This window comes from Exophiala oligosperma (assembly GCF_000835515.1).
Source record: "Exophiala oligosperma strain CBS 72588 unplaced genomic scaffold supercont1.11, whole genome shotgun sequence".
Taxonomy (NCBI): Eukaryota; Fungi; Ascomycota; class Eurotiomycetes; order Chaetothyriales; family Herpotrichiellaceae; genus Exophiala; species Exophiala oligosperma.
This window is the reverse complement of record NW_015622828.1, coordinates 779,785-799,901: the sequence shown is the minus strand read 5'-3', so window position 1 is coordinate 799,901 and position 20,117 is coordinate 779,785. Positions and strand designations below refer to the sequence as shown.

Sequence of the window (20,117 nt, the reverse complement as noted above, 5' to 3'; positions counted from 1 at the left end):
TAACCTCACCGGAATCCCATGGCAACAGAGGCCTCTCCAAGTCCCTCTTTCCCAGTGCTTTCCTGTTACATGGGCTGAGCTTGATAAAGAACCAAAGGAGGGAGTTAGACCGGGTCCGTGGTGAAAATCGGCCTAGGAAGCGCAAATTCCAAGAATCAGCCACGTCGACCTCACACGACAGTATACACCCTTAACGGAGCCGGTCAGGCTTTTTTTAAAGTGTCTAAATATATAATGACTCTGCGTTATTGAGCGTCGTTCAAATCCATCAAACCATACTGTTCATTATCAGATCCCCTTCAGTCTTGGCATTTTTTTGCTGATTACCAAGTACTGTAGAGTGCAAGATAATTAGGCGCACAGGACATCAAAGCACCTGTCAATTGAGTGGTGGAGGCCTTGAAGAAGGGAGGTATCGCATTGTCCTGGGCGCCATGCGCTACGCGATAAGGAAGTTTGAGTTGACCGATGCATGATCGACGTTATTGTTCTATGGACATTTCTCGATGGCCTAGAGCTACTCCATCCAATGGTGGAACGGTGATTTGGGGAGGCTGAGTCTTTTTTTCTCCGGTGCCCAAATCCCTCCACGGATCTAGACCCGCGGTACGGATTGACCACCAGAAATCTATGGGCTAAACTCTCCTTGTATCCCGAGATGTCACCTACCCCGTGCTTTCTGCTCAGTGACCCGTGCGAGTAATGATGCCGCACTCAAAAATAGCTCTGCGGTACTACCTCGCCCTGTGCTTCGTCTACGGAACATTCTATCACGTATCCAAGACACCCATAGACCGTTTCTTTTCCTCGGTCTTGCGGGCTCGGGTGAAGTTTGTATCCCGTACTGAGCACTCGTTCATTGGAACGTGGAGCACAGCTAGGGAGCTCTCAGATGAGATTCAGCCAGCCCTGTTAAGCTTTCCGAGCTCGATTATGGGGGTTCTGGGGGAGCTACTATTTTTGGTGTTCTTCTACGTGGACTGTTGTACCTTCTACGACCAGGTCACCAGGCCATTTGTTACGTAGCATCGACACGTTGGGCTCTGTGATGGAATGGTATGTAATCGAATATGCCTCATTCGAGCATGTATACTGGCAATGCATCATGCGAGAAATACCTATATATACCAGGTGAAACCGGCACCCCAGTCGATACCTTCATCCTTCTCGTCTCAAACCACCACAGTACAATAGCAACCAACACTCCCCAGCAACGCACCACATTTCACTCACAGCCAGACAAATCTACCATTTTCGCCATCTGTCTCGCGCAGCCATTTTCCATCCTCCGTCACAATGCAGGTTAAGACAGCAGTTCTCGCCTCCATCCCGGCGCTGGCCCTCGCCGCCCCGACCGGCTCGTCCGGCCAAAACCCAGCTCCCGATCTATACTTCCCAGCCGTGTACGGTCTGATCGTCGGTACCGACGTGCAGCCCTTCCACTTCGAATCCTTCAACGCCAACAGCGGCAAGTTCTGGCTCAACCTGCCGGAGACCTCAACTTCGTGCCCTTTCACTGGCACCGACCAAGCGTCCAATTGCCCACCAGGCACTGACACGGCATTTGTGGGCAGCGGCAGCCTCGCCACCGTTGTTCCCGGCGGACAGCAAGTCTACGTCGCACCCAACGGTGCTCTGTCGTTCACGGCCGCGCACTCAGGCGCCATGCCCGAGGGCTCGGTCGTCGACCCATTCATCTTCGTCAACGTTGGCGGAGAGTACGGCGAGGTGACGACCAGCGCATTCGGTGCTGATGGGTTCATGGCCTGCCCTACACACGGAAGCATCGCGTACCAGGTCTTTGCCAACTTCGATGGGGCTCAGGTTCCTCTAGGCAATGTCCAGGACTGTGTGGCCGTCACACCGCTAGCTGTTCCTTATACTCAGGGCCAAGCTGCTGCTTGGCAGTATAACTGAGGCTGCGGATGGAGTTGAAGGCCACACGGCGGCATTCGATATTAAAGCGTATTGGGTTGCATTGCAGAAGTGATGGGAATGTTTGACTGCTTTTGGTTTGAGTGTTTTTGAAATTGCATAGCGGATGGCGAGAGGGGGGGGGGGGGGGGGGGGGGGGTTTACAAGTGTATTGTATGACGAGCATATCAGCATAGCATAGCGGGAATGGAAAATTTTAAAGTCATAATACCACAGTTTCTTGTACTTCTTCATCACAGGCCAGCTCGGGGAAGACGAGATCTGGAAAGATGACATACTGTCCAAGATGAAGGTGGCCCTCGTCACGAATACACCAGGCCGCAAGTTTGCAGCTCGGCTTCGCTTCCGTAGTGATGTGTTTCTGCCCTTTTTGATGCCCGTCTGTAGTTTGGAAGATAAAGCCATCGTTTTGATCCATATGTCATACAGAAGCAAACGGCGAAAATAATGGCAGTAGCCCAAATTTCCTGGATGACCGGTGAGGCAAAGGGCTGTGGTCGCCCGCGTGAGCCGGGGAAGAGAAGTGCAAGGGCGGCATCACCCTCTTGCCTGATCGGAAACAAGTACAGTATATCCGATCCTTGGCACTAGGGTCACAACTAGGCGCATTTCCGGTTGTAGGCCCGATTTCTTATCAAGACTACACTTGCACCACCATCTCAACCCTCGATTTCGCAATTAGTATGGCTCTTCACTCCTTCAACCACGTTAGACCGACATGTTGAGAGAATGGATGTTGTACAAAAGACCAAACGCCTACGAGTCCAAAGTTCTCGTTCTCGGAGCGGGTGCAAGACGTGCAGATGTAAGTTGCCCCCCGGTATCCGTGAACCTCGATCCTGCTATCCTCACTCTGCTCTGCATTGGCATCCAGAATGCTAACCTTAGTCATCGTGCTGCTAGTAAGGCATGTAAAATGCGACGAATCAATCCCGTCATGCCGAAAATGCGTACGGGCTAATAGGACATGCCGGTATCAGGACGGCATCACCGATGCACCGACTACCAAGTACGTCGTGTATACTCTTCCTGAGAACCTTGGCCTCTGTGCAGCAATCCCACCACGTGAACGTCGAGCTTTGTGGCATTTCCAACATCGCACCGCTCAACAAATCGAGGGTTCCTTCGGATACGGGTTTTGGTCGACGATCGTGCCACGACTGGTCCAGGATGATGCGATAATTCGGCAGGCTGTGTTAGCGCTAAGCGCTTTTCATGAACATTACCTTGATCATGATGTTGCGTGTCCGTGCCTATCCGACAATGCACTCCGATGGTATCAGAAAGCCCGTCAACAGGTTATCGATCTCGATTCTCCTGACAATTTCTTTGATTCAATCTTGTGCGCGTGTATCATATTCTGCACATGCGACGCTCTGCTTGGTAATTTCGAACTAGCAAACCAACATGCCGTCTCAGGTATGAAGATGATTGCAGGTTGGAGGGCCAGTACTGCCACATCAAGCTATGCTTCAGTTTTCCAATCGGCAGAGAAGAACTTGGGCAATCTGTTCCGGACACTTCAGGCTCAAATTATTGAGGCAAATTTGGACGCTATCGAGGTAGAGTGCCCTGAGGTGGTGGAGCAAATGGAAGACATTCCGGATCACTTTGACGGTGCCGCGGAGGCTTTCCCTCACCTTCAAACCCTCTCAACCCAGGTTTTCAGCCTGTTTCAGGATGCTGAGGCCTATTACAAACACAACACCTGGGTGCCTTCGAGAGTATCGCCACCTTTACAGCCCTCATATAATGCGATTTGTGCAAAGTACGATGCATGGAAAATGGCCATGTCTAATTGTATAGACCCTGCAAAGGGAACAGATCGCGGAAGCCAGGCGGCGTATCTCCTTCTCGACATTCTTGCATCCTCACTCGAAATAAATCTCCACGTTTTCGTACACGGGGAACCTGCCTATGACGATTTCAGGGAAACAAATCACGCCATCCTGAATCTCGTAGAAGAATTTTTGACGATTCAGTCGTCGATCGATACTGGCTTAAAACCACCTACAACGCACGATCAACACAAACAATCGAGCTTTGGTGCCAATCATTCATCGTTTACATCGTCACCCGAAGTTGTGCCCCTCTTGTTCGAAATTGCCACGCGAACAAACGACGGAGGACTCCGGCAACGAGCCTTGCAAGTACTTCGTTCATCAAGCAGGAGAGAAAGCACCTGGGACTGTCGCGTGGCCGCAAGCCTCGCCGAGAAGATTGTCCGACTCAAGCAGCAGGGTGCCGAGCAAGCTGGGAAATATGGTACTGATTGCAAATTTCTCATTACGGACATCATGCTTCTGTCCGAGCAGAAATGCATGGTTCAGTATGGATTCAAGAGAGTCCGGAGTGGCTCATTCAACTCGTTCTGGCTTGAGAATATCTGCCCCGGGCAAGGCTCGCTATCATCGCAAATCTTGAGCATCACATGAGTCTCGCCGCAAGCAACAAAATCCAACACAGCCTTCCGACCAGCAGATATGTTTCAACAGACTTCCTATTCGGGCCCAGAGTCAACTTTCCACAGGATTGTCTTTGAAACATTAAAACACATGTTCAAGATTTCTCTGCTTTAGGCGGGACGCTGAGCTCTCTTAAAACGACAACTTGAATGATTTGTGCATGAGATGCGCCGATATCAAACTGCTCTACCATCTCTCGCTATAGGTGATGTGGTCAAGAGCGCAACACCGATTGCACATCATGCTCTCCAAAAAACCTTCCGATAGCCTCAGGTAATTGAAACGTCTTTACGCAAGCCTGCGATACCTCCAAGGACTGCGACATCTCGGGCCTCATGATGAGCAAACCACCGCCCTCAAATGCACCATAATGCAGGTTTCCAACGCTATCCTATCCGAGGACGGTACCACGGATGTTGGTTCTTCTGGAGTGAGAAACAAGACTGTTTGCTGAACACATCCATGATCGCATGCCTCTGGCTTTCAACAGAAGCTAGGATGTTCTCGGATGTGGGCTTGTGAGGTCCAGAGAGCGGGATTTGTGGCCAGCAGGATCTTCCCCACCCGCGCGGACTGTCCAGCTAACGATGGGTGGTTTGATTTCCACACACACCAGGTTAGCGTTCACGAACGTGCCGCCCCATGTCCAGTTTTGGCAAGAAGTATGCAGGATGTCATTTAGCGACACCGTTGGAGCGCTTAGTCTATCATCGTTAGCGTTCACGATATGCGGACGTCTACTTGCACCAAGATACGTCCAAGGCCACTACATGCGCTTCGCTTATCCGTACTCGATAGCATACAATAGTTTTGATGGCGATTGTTGAGCGATGTGATACGCCATTGAAATACAGGAGCTATGGAGCGATCAATGATTACACAATTAACCCCCTAGAGACAAGCTGATGAGGGGCCGCCTTTCGCTTTGACGTCAGCAAACGACTAGGTCTTTGACTAAGTCCCATCGAAAGGGAACATCAATTTGCATATTGGCACCGATCATAGTTGCCGTCTAGGTTGTTTCCCCAGTATTTTGCTACAAAATCGAGAGGTCAGCTCGGGAACATGAGAGTTGTGCAGAGATTCCTTGAAAGACTTACGAAAGTTTACGGAGTCTCCTGCGGCGCCGAAGACGGCGAATGACAGGATGAAAACAATGACCGAGGTTCCGGCGTCCAAAGCAGCCGAGATGAGGTAGTTGTAATCGACAAAGAGTTCCGGATATCGCCGTCGAACCCACCATTGTGAGGCGAAGCCGAGGAGGAAGAACATCATGATCGAAGAGTTGACTCCCACGTTGAGATAGCACAGGTAGAAGGCAACCACGGCCGTGTTGATTCGGTCCAGATGTAATTGAGGCCACTTCTTGTGTGCCAGCCATAGAGGGACAGGGGCTAGAAAGCCCGGGAGCATGATCAGTGTCACCCACTGGTATTGACCCCCGATGCTGAAGAGTTGATGTGAAAGTCCTCCAAAGGTGACGGCTTGTGCGTTGAACTGCTGGACCTGGTTTCCCGACCAAATGTTGGTCCCTTCGATACTCAGCAAGATCTCCCGTTGATTGTCAATGATGCTGTTCGCCATGATGTAGTTGAAGATGGCTCCGATGATGGTGCCCAGGACCTGCGCGGCGAACGCCACCCGGGGGGCCAGATGGCCATATTGGGCAAGCTTGAGGTCCTGAGACAGCAGCACCCCTTGGCCGAGCGCGTTGTAGCCGTACAGGGAGAACCACATGTTGGCGACGGGGCGCCCAGGGTGGATGTAGCCGCCCACCATCTGCACGACCGATTGAATCGTGAACCTGACTCCGGTGGAGGCTTGAAGTATCCCCAGCGTGATGATCAACACGTACCCCATGGCTATGGCGATGAAGAATCCCCACCAGGGCAACGAGCTGTCCGACTCGTAGATCAGGACCAGACCTACGACGACGGAAAGTAGTAGTACGACCCCGTACCACCAGTCCGGGCAAGCTTTGTACGCCAGAGAAAGGACGTAATGCGGATCGTAGTCGTCCTGGTACTCATCGTGCTTGTTGGCTTGCTGGAATGAGGTGCGGACGGCCTGGGGAAATCGGTTTATGTGTCTGAGTCTCCGGGGATCCAAGAAAGACAGGGCTCTCAACGTCTCTTTCGGCATCCACAGAAACACGTGGGTCAAAGCGGCGGCGATGGTCAGGTTGGTCAAGATGAGGTTCAGGACGTTCGAAGCTGGGAATACTGGAAGACCTAATTCGGCCACCGCCGCGTGATTGATGTGGCCATCAGAGTTGATTGCGGCCGTTTGATTCCACTGAGTAGCATTACCTGGAGTCGAAGTATCAGACAGAATCACTTGTCCCAGAAACGGATAGTTCTTTGCGTTCCAGGTATTGCTGTAAAACACCGCCGAGAAGACAATGATGCAGCCACAAATCCCAAGCCCTTGGCTGATGAGACTGCTCAATGGGAAATACAGCGGTGAAGTACCAGCTGATATCTGTTGCCAGTCGAAGCACAAAGAGAACAGACCGAGTCCCTCGTTTCCATTGGTGCCGCCAAAAAGGTATGTGAAGGTGGTGCTGTGTTGATTTGCGAGGCAGAAGATGCTGACACCGGTGAGGATGGGGCAAATCCATTGAGGGACAATTTCCCAAAGAAAGATGCCTGCAAATACGAACATGAACACTCGAAGTGATTTTCTGGGGTTGGAGTTCCCGCCATGGAGCGTCTCAAACATGGCGTTGACGGGAATGTTTGAAGGCCAGACCATTTTCTTTGGAAATATCAGAGTCCTGCGCATCAGCCCGGCTATTCCGTAGCCTATAAACTGGGACGACAGCAGTAGAAAGATCGATATAGCTCCTCCGATTCGTTTACCGTAGTACAACCGCTCGGCAGAGATGATTTCGATCCCGAGGGCCGATGTACTGGCCGCGTTGGCCATGATGGTGACGGCCAAATGTTCCTTTTTGTTGAACGGATGTGGATTGAGGAGCCTTCCTACACGACCCTTGCGAGGTATAATGGTTGCCATGGCTTCTCCGACGATGTAGGACAGGATGGCGAGCAGCACAGGTGTGAGGGTGACCGTCTGAGGCTTGAAATAGTAAATTCCAGACAATACGCCGCCAAAGACTGAGAACCCCACGCCTAGATCAAACAGTCAGTCACCCCCTTCGACAATCCCAATCTGGGCGAGTCTTACCTAGAAAAACTGATCGAATCGTGATCGACGGCAAGGTAGGGTCATCCACCACGTGGATAGTCCGGGTGAGCACATCATCTAGGCCAGCAGGATGGTTCAGCGCTGCCTCTTTTGTCGTCGTGTCTGCACATTCCAAATCGTCCGTGGCTGGCACTTGGTGGATTGCATCCAAGTCTCCCTTTTCGGCTTTGATTAGATCAGGAGCTTTGGTGGGAGGAGGCTCGGGGTATGCGGAGCCCAGGCCATCTTCAGCATCTGGTCCAGAGCCTGAGGATGAGGGATTCATTGGGTGCTGTGTGACAGGCTCGTTGCTTTCAGTAGGTATTGCCATCTTGGAGGGAACGTTCAAGAGAATAATCGCTACCGGGAAGAGACAATGTCCCGAGATTGAGTCGTCTCATGACAGTGAAGTCTCTCGTCCTCTCAGGGGACTTTGGCGAGCCTTTATCATGGTCAAGAAGTTGATCAACATCATGCAGCCCGCACCATCGCTTGGCCCTTATCTTGCAAGTTTACTCAAGCCAAAAAGAACATTTCGCATTGCGCTTGAGAACGGTAGACAGGACCTCGTGAACGCTAACCGTGGCGGGACTAGACTATGGGGCCCGTGAGCTCCACCTGACTTTCATCGTCGCCCCCATGTTCGGAAGCTTGAGAGAGAAGCTTGTGGTCCCGCCACCTGAAGACCCTTCAAATAGGCTCTTAAATGGTGAGAAATTTCACGCAATGCGGTCGATTGGCATACCACCAGCTGGCCGTAATTCCGATGACTCGAATGGAAATCTGAGCCTCCTCGAACCTCCTCAACGCGGTCGTAGAACTCCGTACGGGAATTGGACCAGGCAAGATGCAATGGGTCATCAAGGTGCCTTTCGGTTTATTAACCTTTGCAGTCACCCTAATAAGACTAGGTCCGTGGGAATGTCATCTTTGTGAACAATAGACCCACCCCTCGGAATCACGTTGCGTACACCGGTCGTTTCTCTTCTCAGGTATGTGTGTTTCTAATGCAACATGCTGTCTGAGCATATTGAATCAGCTGCCTGGACAAATAAACTTTCTGTGACTGGCTACTTCAACCTTCCTCGCATATATAAGCACGATATCCAAAACCACAATCACAAATGCCGTGCCTCCCAGCTTTGTGAAGACCTTCGTTTGTGGATCGGTTGTAGAACAATGCCCAGCACTTCTATTAACTCCCGGGTGTTAACCCACTCAGACCTCCCCAGAAGGTATACACTTCCCCAAAGCCTACCTAAAGTATGTCGAGGTTGAAAACTGACTCAGATATCATTACAGCATAAAGCCAATACACTATAGCTTGCTTTTGTTCAATATTGAATTGTGCGAACCGTGGACATATCAAGGTCATGTCCAAATTCATCTTGAAATTGAGTCTGCAACCAAATCAATCGTTTTGAATACGCAAGAACTCGTGTTGTCAACGGCGGAAGTTGTGACGACGACACTCAAGAACGAAAGATCAGTGCTTCAAGCGACCAAAATCTCTTATGACCATAGAAACCAACGATGTACACTGGAGTTTGAACAGAAACTGCAGCCAACACATGAATCCACAACAGTCCTCCATATCTCTTTCAAAGGGACAGTCAACAATCAGCTCACCGGGTTTTATCGTTCATCTTACGAGAACTTGGACGAGTCAGCAGGAGATGAAGATGAGGGGGAGGACGACGACGACGACGACGACGAAAGCCAGGATACTCGCTTTATGCTCAGCACCCAATTCCAGCCTACCTATGCGCGTCGAGCATTCCCTTGTTTTGATGAACCTGGCCTGAAAGCCACATTTGACTTTGCTGTCGAAGTTCCTGTCGAACTGGTGGCCCTCAGTAACATGCAAGTCAAGGGTGAAAGACCAGGCAAAAATCGAAACTTCAAGGTGGTCGAGTTCGAGCGGACTCCATTGATGAGTACATATTTACTTGCCTGGGCCATTGGAGATTTCGAGTACATCGAGCGTTTTGCAACACGTTCTGGTGCACCCAGTTACCCTGTCAGACTGTATACGACTAAAGGTCTTGCCGAGCACGGGAAGTTTGGGATCGAAGTCGCCATCAAAGCTCTGGATATTCTTTCCAAGGTTTGCTACTACTATCTAATCCAAAGTTGCGAAACAACAGACACTCACAAACTCGCAGATGTTCCGCATAGAGTACCCTTTGGCAAAATTAGACTTACTTGCAGTTCATGGAAGCGTAAGTCTTCTCTCCATCACCGATCTAAGTGTCCCGTGTCTTCACGATGGTTTTTCCCCTCGCCTCGTGTACCCAAACACATAACTCATTACCCCTGTCTTGTTTGAATTTGAGTCAGACATGATAAACGACTAACATCATCTAGGCTGACGACGCCATGGAGAATTGGGGCCTGTTGACATTCCAGATAACGGCACTATTATTCGACGAGAAGTCTTCCGACCCGGAGTACCTGACCCACGTTGCCTACATCGTCGCCCATGAGTTGGCACACCAGTGGTTCGGGAATCTGGTGACCATGGAGTGGTGGAATGAGTTGTGGCTCAACGAAGCCTTCGCGACGTGGGCCGGATGGTATGTTGTGGATATTTGCTATCCTGAATGGAACGTATGGGCTCAGTTCGTCGGAGAGAGCATGCAGTATGCGTTCCATCTTGATAGCTTGCGGGCGAGTCACCCTGTCGAGGCACCTACCGTTGACGCTTTGGCGGTGGACTCCCTGTTTGACGACATATCATACTCGAAAGGAAGCTCGCTCATCCGAATGCTGGCCACATACATGGGCGTGGATGTCTTTTTAAAGGGAGTGTCGGAGTACTTGCACAAGTACGCCTACGGTAGTACGACGGCAGAGCAATTGTGGGACGCCCTCAGCAGAGAGTCTGAATTGGACGTCTCGGCCGTGATGACTCCCTGGATAAAGGCTGTTGGGTTCCCGGTCATCAAAGTCGATGAGGAAGGCAACAACTCTCCTCCTCACCAGCTCTTGATTAGACAAAAGCGGTACCTATGGGACGACTTTGTGAGTGAAGCGGGAGAAGATACAACCATCTGGTGGTTGCCAATCAACACCACACCCAGCCCAAACGTGGCTCAACGGGAACAGCACCCTGAAGCAGCTGCCTGGCCCCGGGAGAACGCGAAAGAAGCCGGGATTCATGTCATTGCCGCGTCAGAGTTTCGACCTCTTAATACCGACCAAGCTGGATTTTATCGAACTGACTGGCCCCCTGCTTTGGTGAAGAAATTGGAGGACATGATAACTTCCTTCTCCGTCCAAGAGCAGATCGGTTTGCTTGGGGACGTTGTAGCCTCAGCATCTTCGACGCAAGGCAGAATGGATAGTGGAGGCCTGTTAACTTTCATGCAAAGCTTCCGCACCCAGGACGACATTCATATCTGGAATGCACTGCTATCCAGTGTTTCTGAGATTCAATCGATCTTCTCCGTTGATGCGCAAATGGCAACAGGATTCAGGAAATTCATTTTAGACCTGACCTCAATTGCTTTAAAGCGTCTGGGTTGGGAAATGAGGTGTACGACTACTGCGTCCTCCACGCCTCTGACAGCCCGTCGTCTTCGTGGTCTTCTTGTCTTGACTGCGGGCCTTGCTGGTCACAAAGATCTCGTGTCAGAAGCATTGGGCCATTTCGAGGCTTATCTGGATTCAGACGCTGTAGGGGCTACTGACCCGTCACTTCGACGAGCTGTATTGAGCATTTCAGTCAATAGCGGAGGTCTCGAGGTTTTCAAGGCAATGAAGACGGCGCATTCGGAAACAGAATTCATCGATGGCGAGGAAGTAATTCTCAACTGCCTTGGTCAAGTGGCGACTCCACAGCTGGCGAGAAGATACTTGGATTGGGCTTTCAACGGCAACATCGAAACGGAGGAATTGGCCTGTGTCATCGATGGTCTCGCGGAAAACAGTAATCCAGAAGTGCGAGAGGTGATGTGGCACTTTATAAAGGAGAAATGGGGCAGGATAGAGAAGCTTTATGCTGGATCCCTGGGGATATTTGCACCTATCCTGCAACGAGCTCTGGAAACTCTGGTCTCTGACAAGATTGCAAACGATGTCAAGATATTTTTCGAGCACAAAGAGACGGCAGAGTATGCCCAAGCCTTGGCCGTGGGGTTGGAGACGATCGCATGGCGCACCAAATACCTCGAGAGGGACTTGGACGTGGTCAGGGATTGGCTACAGAGTAGAGGATATATGCCAGCAGACGTGAAGTAATCACTATTCTGAACATTGCAAGCGAGACCTAGATATTGGAGACAAAACACCCTCGATGATCCAGGAAAGAAAGCGGCCTATGAACATAACGAGGCCCTACGTGGATCCATTGGCGAGTTCTCTGGTGCTTCTAGACGTCTGATCTGCGGGTCGTTGAGACGCTGGGATCATAAATGACGAGAAAAATCTGTCAAGTGCGTCGTAATCATCTACCGTGCCGACGTAAGAGACGTACTGGTCAGGTCGAATGATCACGGCGCATCCTACCGCAGGATCGATGCCATAGTTGCGGTATATCTGGCCGTGACCCTCGTGGTAAGATTGATCGTCGACGTATATCTTCCAATAGTCCCATCCCTGGTGTGGGTCGAAGGGCCGGAAGACTTCGTGGAAGTCGAAGATGCTAGTCTCGATGCGAGGCGCTGCGTGGACCGTGAGAAGATCAAAGACAGAATCATATCTCGCTCCTGAGACGGTGTATCGCTGGAGGAAAGAACCAGGTGCGGCCAAACGTTCGCCCAATCGCCACATCTTGGCCCGTTGCTCAGGCACGCTCACATCGCCTGCGAATATTACGACCCTCCAGCGACCGTCGCTCTGGAGTAACTCCTGGAAATGCCACGGGCGAGCATCGGACTGGTTCAGGACTTTGAAACTCGGAGTTCTCATGCCAACCTTGAGCGATGTTGCCAGTGACTGTTGGCTGATCACTCGCAGCGTCTTGTCTGTGGCTGAGACGTCGAGTCCGTCACCTTGTTCCACGGCATCACCTTCCTTCGCCACGATCATGCTCGTGCCATAGTTGACAGCTGTACAGCAGCAGATTAGTGATACTGTCCTCTCACTTGGGTTCTTCTTAATTGTGTAGCTTACCGATACCACTTGCGAACATGTTGCCCTTCTCAAAGGCTTCCTTGAAGGCTTTGATGCTGATCCCTTCGTTGTCCATGATGTCTTTAGCCGGGCGACCAGAGAACAATCGAGAGAACTTGTGATCGAACTCGATTAAATCCTGGGCGATACGTCTTCTCTCAGACTGATACGTCTTGAGGATGGAGCGATCGGCAATTCCTTTCACAACGCTGGCGATCTTCCACCCCAGATTATACGTATCTTGAAGACTGACGTTCATTCCCTGTCCAGCCTTTGGACTGTGTGTGTGAATGGCATCACCAGCCAGGAAGATCCTCTCTCGGGCCGAGAAACAAGTCCCGACTCTCTGGCCGATTTGGTAGGCCGTCCACCAATCGCAGTACTCGTATGATATTTTGTAGGGGTGTAGGATTCGCTGAGCCGATTGAAGAATGACCTCAGGTGTGATGGTAGATCGATCAACCTTTGCACCTTTCTGGTCCCCATCCTTCTCAGTCGTGGTCAACTGAATATAAAGTCGGACAAGCTTGTTCTCCCGAGGGATAACCATAACGCTACCAGAGCTTGCCGAGTGTATGGCGCATCTCATGCGGATGTCTGGGAAGTCGGTAATAGGTATGATATCCAAAACTCCCCACACATAGTCTGTGGAGCTGCCATCGAGTTGTAGCCCAAGTTGGCCTCTGACCCAGGAACGGGCGCCATCAGCACCAAGCATGTACTTGGCCTTGACAACCTCCAGAGTATTTGCCTTGTCGTCCAGCGAAATTCGTTGCAGTAGCTCCTGTGTGTCGTCGGGACTGAGGTTACTTCGAAAGAGCCCATTAGCGACTTGGCCATTACCTTGATCTGGTGTTGCCTCAGCCTCCGAGAGGTGCTTGAGCGTCACAGTGATTGGATACGCCTCCGGATCTTCTGCTAATGATTCATCAAGCTCCAGCTGAATCGGCATCACCCCACGTTCGACTCGAATATTGCTCTGGCTCTCAATAGAGTCAAGAAAGAAGCGTTCGATGCGTCCTTGGTGTAGGACGACCTGTTGGAAGCGACTGATTCCAGGGATGGTATCGGGAATTCGATCACTCCGGCGTATGACCCCAGAAGAGTCGGGGTTCCAAAGACATATTTCGAGCATGTGATTGGACTCGCTCCATGCTCGATGACCGAAACCAAATGAGTCGAAGATCTCGAGAGTTCGACACTGTAAACCATCCGCCTGTCCGTTGAAGATCTAACCATGATCAGGCGAACTTGTTCGCAAACATTCAAATATCGATTCCCTTACCTTGGTTCCTCTTTTGTCCACAATCCTTGTCTTGATCCCATATCGGCTCATCCAGTTGGCCATCATTAATCCAGCTGGTCCTGCGCCGACGATGAGGACATCGACTTCGGACATTGGAAGTTGCACAGCCATCGTGCTGGAATTATACGAAGAACAAGAAGTAGTGCGGTTCCAGGAGGGAAGGTGAATAGTCAGCTCACTTAGAGTGCCAGAGGCTCAGGTGAATCAGTCCCGCCACATGCAAGAAGTGATATATATGTGTTCAAGACATCCATATAAGTCACTTTCGGCGCTTTGAAAATGCACATTAATGCACCCCACAGCCTCCGAGGTCGTCAGGGGGAAATTCCATCATCCCATCAGCAATATCGGCCCAGCCGATTGAGTGGAGTGCACAATCTCTGTTACATTGCCGGAATCCCACAAATGAAGTGCTTGTCTAGCCTTTGACCTTCATCATGGTTGCATCTGCTCGCATTACATGAGATTCAATGTGGCGAAATACGAGACGCCGGGGCCTCCAAAGCTCCCGACCCGACATCGATCCGGGGAAGAAGCGGGGCAGAGAAGATTAAAGTGTGCAGCCTTTTCCCGGACATCTGGTCGGTCCAAGTACTTCTTAGCTTCACACCTACATACCTTTCCAACTCCCTCATGAGGCAACAATCAATGGAGCAAAGACAAACCGGGAGTAAGTCGGCTGAGGCAGCTGCTTCGACAAAAGTATACTTATGCTCGGTATGCTCGCGGGTTTTCAAGAGAAAAGAACACTTGACCCGCCATCAACGAAGCCATTCTTTGGAGCGACCGTTCTCATGCCCTCTGTGTGGGAGGAGCTTCGGAAGGCAGTAGGTGGTGGTCTGGAACTGTGCGAGTGCTCCTGCGCTAATTACACTTGTGTCTAACAGGGACTCTTTCAGCCGACACATCGCGGGGCATTCCAACTCACCATCTGGTGGAGCTTGCAACACTCCAGTTGCCTGTGATGCTTGTTATCGGTCTAAAGTACGCTGCGAAAGAGGAATTCCCTGTCTCAGGTGCTCCTCCAATGGGCAGAAATGTATAGTCAGTCGCACTATCACTCCTTCCAAAGGCACTAGGAAAGCGGTGGCCACGATGGATAAGCCTCACCCAGCAGTCGAGAGTCAGGGAATGAATCTAGAATCCATTCATCCTAGTGGGACCTCCACTGTACAAGATATCGACATCAACGACACAGATGTTGAAGCTCTCCAAAAGGAAACGGCCTGCATCAGCCAAAGAGCAGCTTCAGTCATCCCTCTGGAAATCCCAAAACCAGCTCCAAGCCACCATTTACCCACAACGGTGCCGTTTTATGACCAGCAACTCCTTCTATCAGAGATACCCTTGCTCCCAGACATTCCTGATCTAAGGAGGCTGTTATATAGCGGCGAGGAAGCTTCGTTTCAACGTGAAATCTTGTCTGGTCTTTCCACTTTCCAAGCTGTTCAGCATAATGGGCTCAGCTTTGACCAGCAAGCTAGAAAATGGCTGCAGGAGTTTTGCAGTGGATCAGAGTGAAAACAGGACAATTTTAGGACTCCCATGCTCTCTAGGCTCTCAGCGGCTTTGATTCGGCCATGGATTATCAACATCGCTCCGCGCCGCCTTTCGATGAATGAATACTAACAGAGTCACAAATTCGTTTCAAAGCGTAATAAGAGGACATCTATTGTATGAACACTCTACGAACGATGAACAAAATAGGGTATAATAAGCATCCATCGGATTCTCGAACCCTCCGGAGGTCTGTGGGATCATCTGAAGAAACTTTTAAGAATGGTCAAGTTGGTGGAGCATCTCACTTCCTGCTCTTTAACCAACATATCTGGAGCTACATCACAATTTCATGATCGACACGGAGGATTGTGGAGAGATCTGGATAATAGTCCCAAAAAGCTTCCACCGCAGATGCTGTACACCAGGTTCCAAGGGGGTCTGACCCAAGACCCTTAAGATATAAATGCCTTTCGATGACTCCGAAACATGGTACGAGACATGCTCTCCTGCCCGTTTTTCAGAAATTCAGATTGGCCCGCTTGCTCAACCTACCCAAGATGAGTTGGAAAGAACAAGTAACGTATCACTTGATACTCTACTACAAACCACTCCTCATTGCTTTGCTGGTGTGTTTCTTTCTTCGAAACAAACTTCAGCGGCATATCTACTCTATCCCTGGTCCCCGGTTGGCAGGCTTCAGCAATCTGTGGCGCTTCTGGGACGCTTTGTCTCATGTCCAGCATGACACGCACATCAACCTACATCGCCGGTATAATTCATCCTTGATCAGAGTGGGACCGCGTGTCGTCTCGTTTTCGGACCCTGAGTGGATTCCAAAGGTCTATGGGTTGACCTCAGGATTTACCAAGACGCATTTCTACGATATGTTTGTGCTCCCATACAAAGGAATATTCACTAGAAGCTTGTTCACTACCCTCGACGAAAATTACCACTCGAAATATAAACGTCCGATCGCGAATGCATACAGCATGTCGACCTTGGTCGAGTTTGAACCATTTGTCGATACAACTATTCAGTTGTTCATGCAGCGGCTAGATGAATTTGTAACTTCAGGAGCCCCGTTGAACTTTGGAGTGTGGCTTCAAATGTTCGCGTTTGATGTCATGTGAGAGATGTCCTGTGTATTATGCACGGTTTGAACAATTTTGGCTGATTCCTGAACTATAGTGGCGAGATCGTATTCGGGAAAAAGCTCGGGTTTCTTGAGCAGGGAGTAGATGTTGAGGGAATCATGGCTGACATTCGTTTTAAGATCCAATATGCCTCGGTTGTGAGTTTATAAACCATCTATACATCCACAGTCGGGATGTACTGACCATTTACACACAGATAGGACAGATGCCATGGCTGGACATGTTTATTGCCAAAAACCCTCTGATGGTGTGGTTGGCAGGGACTCATCCTATCGTCAGATTCACAGTTGAAAATATGAAGGAGAGAATCGGAGGCAAAGGATCTAAACAGCGCGATTTCCTCGCTCGATCATTTGAAGCTCAAGAAAAAGCGCCAGAGCTTGTCACTGATCGCATCGTACGGATGTGGAACATTGACAATGTCTTCGCGGGGAGTGATACAACTGCAGTATCGCTGCGCTCTGTAAGCACCATCCACTCGTGTTGCGGCCGCTCTGCTAGGCGGGACGCACAGTTCTGACCAAACTACAGATATTCTACCATCTTATGCGTACCCCACATGCGATGGCCAAGTTGGTGAAAGAGATTGACGAGCTTGAGGAGAAAGGAGACCTCGGCGAATATGTGTCATGGAAAAACTCCAAGTCAATGCCATATCTTGACGCAGTGATCAAGGAAGGCTTCCGAATGCACCCAGCCGTCGGCCAACTACTGGAAAGACACGTTCCCAAGGGCGGAATTACTCTTGGGGACACGTTCTTACCTGAGGGAACCATTGTAGGAATGAATCCTTGGGTCGCAGCGTAAGTTGTTCTAGCCAAAAACACGAGGCGGACATTGGGCTGATTCCCTTGTGTAGACGCAACCGTGAGGTGTACGGTCCTGACGCAGACATCTTCCGACCAGAGAGATGGCTAGAAGCTACACCAGAACATGTTCAGCTCATGGATCGGACCTCTTTAACAGTAAGTTTACTTGTAGCCTCATTGAAGTACAAGAGCTGATTCAGAACGAACAGTTTGGCCACGGATCAAGGACTTGCGTCGGTAAGAATATTTCTCTGCTCGAAATCCACAAACTCGTCCCACAGCTCTTGAGACGCTACAAGGTTCGTGCACACTCTCTTTGGTCTTGTTTTAGCCTATCTGCTTAATTTAAATCCTAGATCGACTTTGCGAACCCCGAGCAGGACTGGAGAATTCATGGAGGTTGGTTCACTGAACAGGACAATTTTCGGGTGCGTCTCAGCCATCGTGAGGGCGTCAAAGTCTAGTCAAGGACAATAAGAAGAAGAAGGCTGGGGTGATCGTGGTTGCATGTAGATTGTACACCTTCACAAGGTCAAACTATAGCCAATCATGACTTTCGCAATCGGACCAGCTGACCCTTTTCCGCTTCTTCGGTTGTGCTCGGATCGGATGTGAACATTGGCAACCCACATGCCTCCGAGATTTTGTAGCCTGTAAGATTCTGTCCTTTGCTTCCCAGGGTACTGACGCTGGTCTGTGCTAAGCGGACGGCTTTGAGAATTCTCCAGATTCTCGTTAATCTGGAGAAGATTGGCATAGATCCATTTGGCGGGGATCATGATGACCCAGCTTCAGACCTCGATCGCTTTTCTCTGCCTTGTTCAGACATTCATCTTTCCACACACACTTACCTATCCCTTACCTTCATCGTCACCACGAACGCTTCTGCAGCTGAACGGTCTGGGAACCGGTTCTAGCTCTTGTCTAGCTGCCTAGTCTCCTCAATCCTGGAGATAATGTTGCCACCATAACGGTTCTCTTCGAGAAGGAGCCATCGGATTTTAACAACTTCCTCGCGACGATGACTGGCCAATGGGTGATGGACGAGATGCTCAGCTTCTATTATGTAGAAGGGTCACGCTCGTGCTCACCTCAACCACACAATTTTCGTGGACAGCCTCAATTAAGTTCTTCTGAGTGGTGTTTAAGTGACAATGATCACGCACTCGACAATTCTTCCTCCATATCAACACACAACCTCAGCGAGCTCGACGCGCAGTCATATCCTTGCTATCTGGCCGAAATTGGTGACATAGACTACCACGGTCTTCAATATCAAGGGTCAGAGGAATTTGGTGCAACAAATGCCTTTAGCTGGGATGATGACTATTACGCCAGTCAGCCACGGAATGGCAGCAGCCCGAGCAAATCCGACTCGCTTCAAGGATCGAACGGGATCTGCTGGTCACTGGACGACTCCTACGTGTCACCCATCGACCAAACATTCACGCAACCACTTTCGCTCTGGGAAAGTTCCATGGGCTTCAACATGCGATTACCCATTTCGAGCCTCGATAGGTACCTCGTTGCCCTCCGCCAGGTCATCCGGCGCTGTGCAGAAGCCGCCACGCTCAGCGGCCCACTGTGCAGAAGGCTCTCGGCAGAAGGGGTTCTTTGGGTGGTGCGAGAATCCTGGCCCACCGCGGAAGGATTCTGGAATCTGACGACATGTATGCAAGGGTTCCTCTACGCCGAGCTATGGCGGAATTTCCCTTGTCGAGATTCATATCAGAGGCTACCCGCTGCGTATCGCCCGACCCAAATGCAGCTCCTGGTCCCCCACTCCCCTATCATTGACTGGCTACCGTGGCCCGACCTTCGCGACATGATCATCATGTACCAAGACCAGATTGACATCGATGCTCTGTGCCGATACGCGATTCTGACAATGGTCGCTCACCGGATTAATAGCAATAAAAGGACCACCAGGACCCGGGAGCAGGGCGTTGTTGCAGAGTCCAGGAGAACAACGGCCATTAACAGCAGCACCACCCATAATACGCACCTCCTCCAAGATACCACCACCACCAGCCAGGAGGAGAACGATAACGGCGGCGAGACAACAACACGCGAAGCAGGGGTAGAAATAGATAACGGAACCACTTCATTCCGTATCTGGGACCTCACACGGCTGGAGACCTTGGACGAGACCACACAGATGTTGGCAGCCGACAAATCACTGAAAGTCACACCCCATCCGCGGTCTGCGAGTATGAAGGCTCTCCAGCGAGCATACAATCTAGTATACGATGACTTTTCGACGCAGAAACTCGAGGGTCGTTTCTTCGAGCGTTATCCCTTTCTGTACTGCCAGAGGTTGATTTCAGAGTTCAAGATCCAAGACTTGACGACCATCCCGTTCAAGGATGTTGGCTCTCCCGTTGACATGACCCGAGACACTGTCTTTCGGCTCAAGGAAAGTTTGGAACGGGTCATTGGAGCGACTGTGGATTTGTAGCTCCTCCAAGAGAGAAAATAATAATATAATGTTTGGACTGTAGTAGAAGGTCGGCAGTAGTCTCCTCAACATCTACTATCCACCACCCAATTGGTCGATCTGAACACCAAGGCGGCAAACATACATATCACATTCGAACACGTCTATTTGGCCAAGGCTGTGCAAATACATCGTGTTGATTACTGG

The 20,117-nt window shown here is 50.5% G+C and overlaps 5 protein-coding genes across 5 annotated transcripts; 4 read left to right on the top strand and 1 right to left on the bottom strand.

Annotated features, from left to right (window-relative positions):
• The first annotated feature begins 769 nt into the window (after positions 1–769).
• PV06_09985 (uncharacterized protein) lies at positions 770–2,054 on the top strand. The gene has a single exon (XM_016411471.1). The coding sequence runs from the start codon at positions 1,297–1,299 to the stop codon at positions 1,915–1,917; it is 621 nt and encodes a 206-aa protein (XP_016258225.1). The 5' UTR covers positions 770–1,296; the 3' UTR covers positions 1,918–2,054.
• Positions 2,055–2,598: 544 nt separating this feature from the next.
• Positions 2,599–5,366, top strand: PV06_09984 (uncharacterized protein). Its single transcript, XM_016411470.1, has 2 exons — positions 2,599–2,740; positions 2,839–5,366. Exons 1-2 carry the CDS (start codon positions 2,665–2,667, stop codon positions 4,368–4,370), a joined length of 1,608 nt encoding a protein of 535 aa, XP_016258224.1. The 5' UTR covers positions 2,599–2,664; the 3' UTR covers positions 4,371–5,366.
• An 11-nt stretch (positions 5,367–5,377) lies between these two features.
• PV06_09983 (OPT family small oligopeptide transporter) lies at positions 5,378–8,006 on the bottom strand (the record flags this gene model as incomplete). Its single annotated transcript, XM_016411469.1, has 3 exons — positions 7,590–8,006; positions 5,501–7,534; positions 5,378–5,436 (listed from the first exon to the last, which is right to left on the bottom strand). Exons 1-3 carry the CDS (start codon positions 7,918–7,920, stop codon positions 5,378–5,380), a joined length of 2,424 nt encoding a protein of 807 aa, XP_016258223.1. The 5' UTR covers positions 7,921–8,006.
• Positions 8,007–8,735: 729 nt separating this feature from the next.
• PV06_09982 (uncharacterized protein) lies at positions 8,736–11,831 on the top strand (the record flags this gene model as incomplete). The annotated part of the gene is made up of 4 exons (XM_016411468.1): positions 8,736–8,824; positions 8,892–9,696; positions 9,755–9,811; positions 9,957–11,831. Exons 1-4 carry the CDS (start codon positions 8,769–8,771, stop codon positions 11,829–11,831), a joined length of 2,793 nt encoding a protein of 930 aa, XP_016258222.1. The 5' UTR covers positions 8,736–8,768.
• Positions 11,832–16,042: 4,211 nt separating this feature from the next.
• Positions 16,043–19,931, top strand: PV06_09981 (uncharacterized protein; the record flags this gene model as incomplete). Its single annotated transcript, XM_016411467.1, has 8 exons — positions 16,043–16,636; positions 16,699–16,801; positions 16,861–17,127; positions 17,196–17,467; positions 17,524–17,629; positions 17,683–17,772; positions 17,830–17,901; positions 18,402–19,931. Exons 1-8 carry the CDS (start codon positions 16,068–16,070, stop codon positions 19,929–19,931), a joined length of 3,009 nt encoding a protein of 1,002 aa, XP_016258221.1. The 5' UTR covers positions 16,043–16,067.
• Positions 19,932–20,117: the final 186 nt, after the last annotated feature.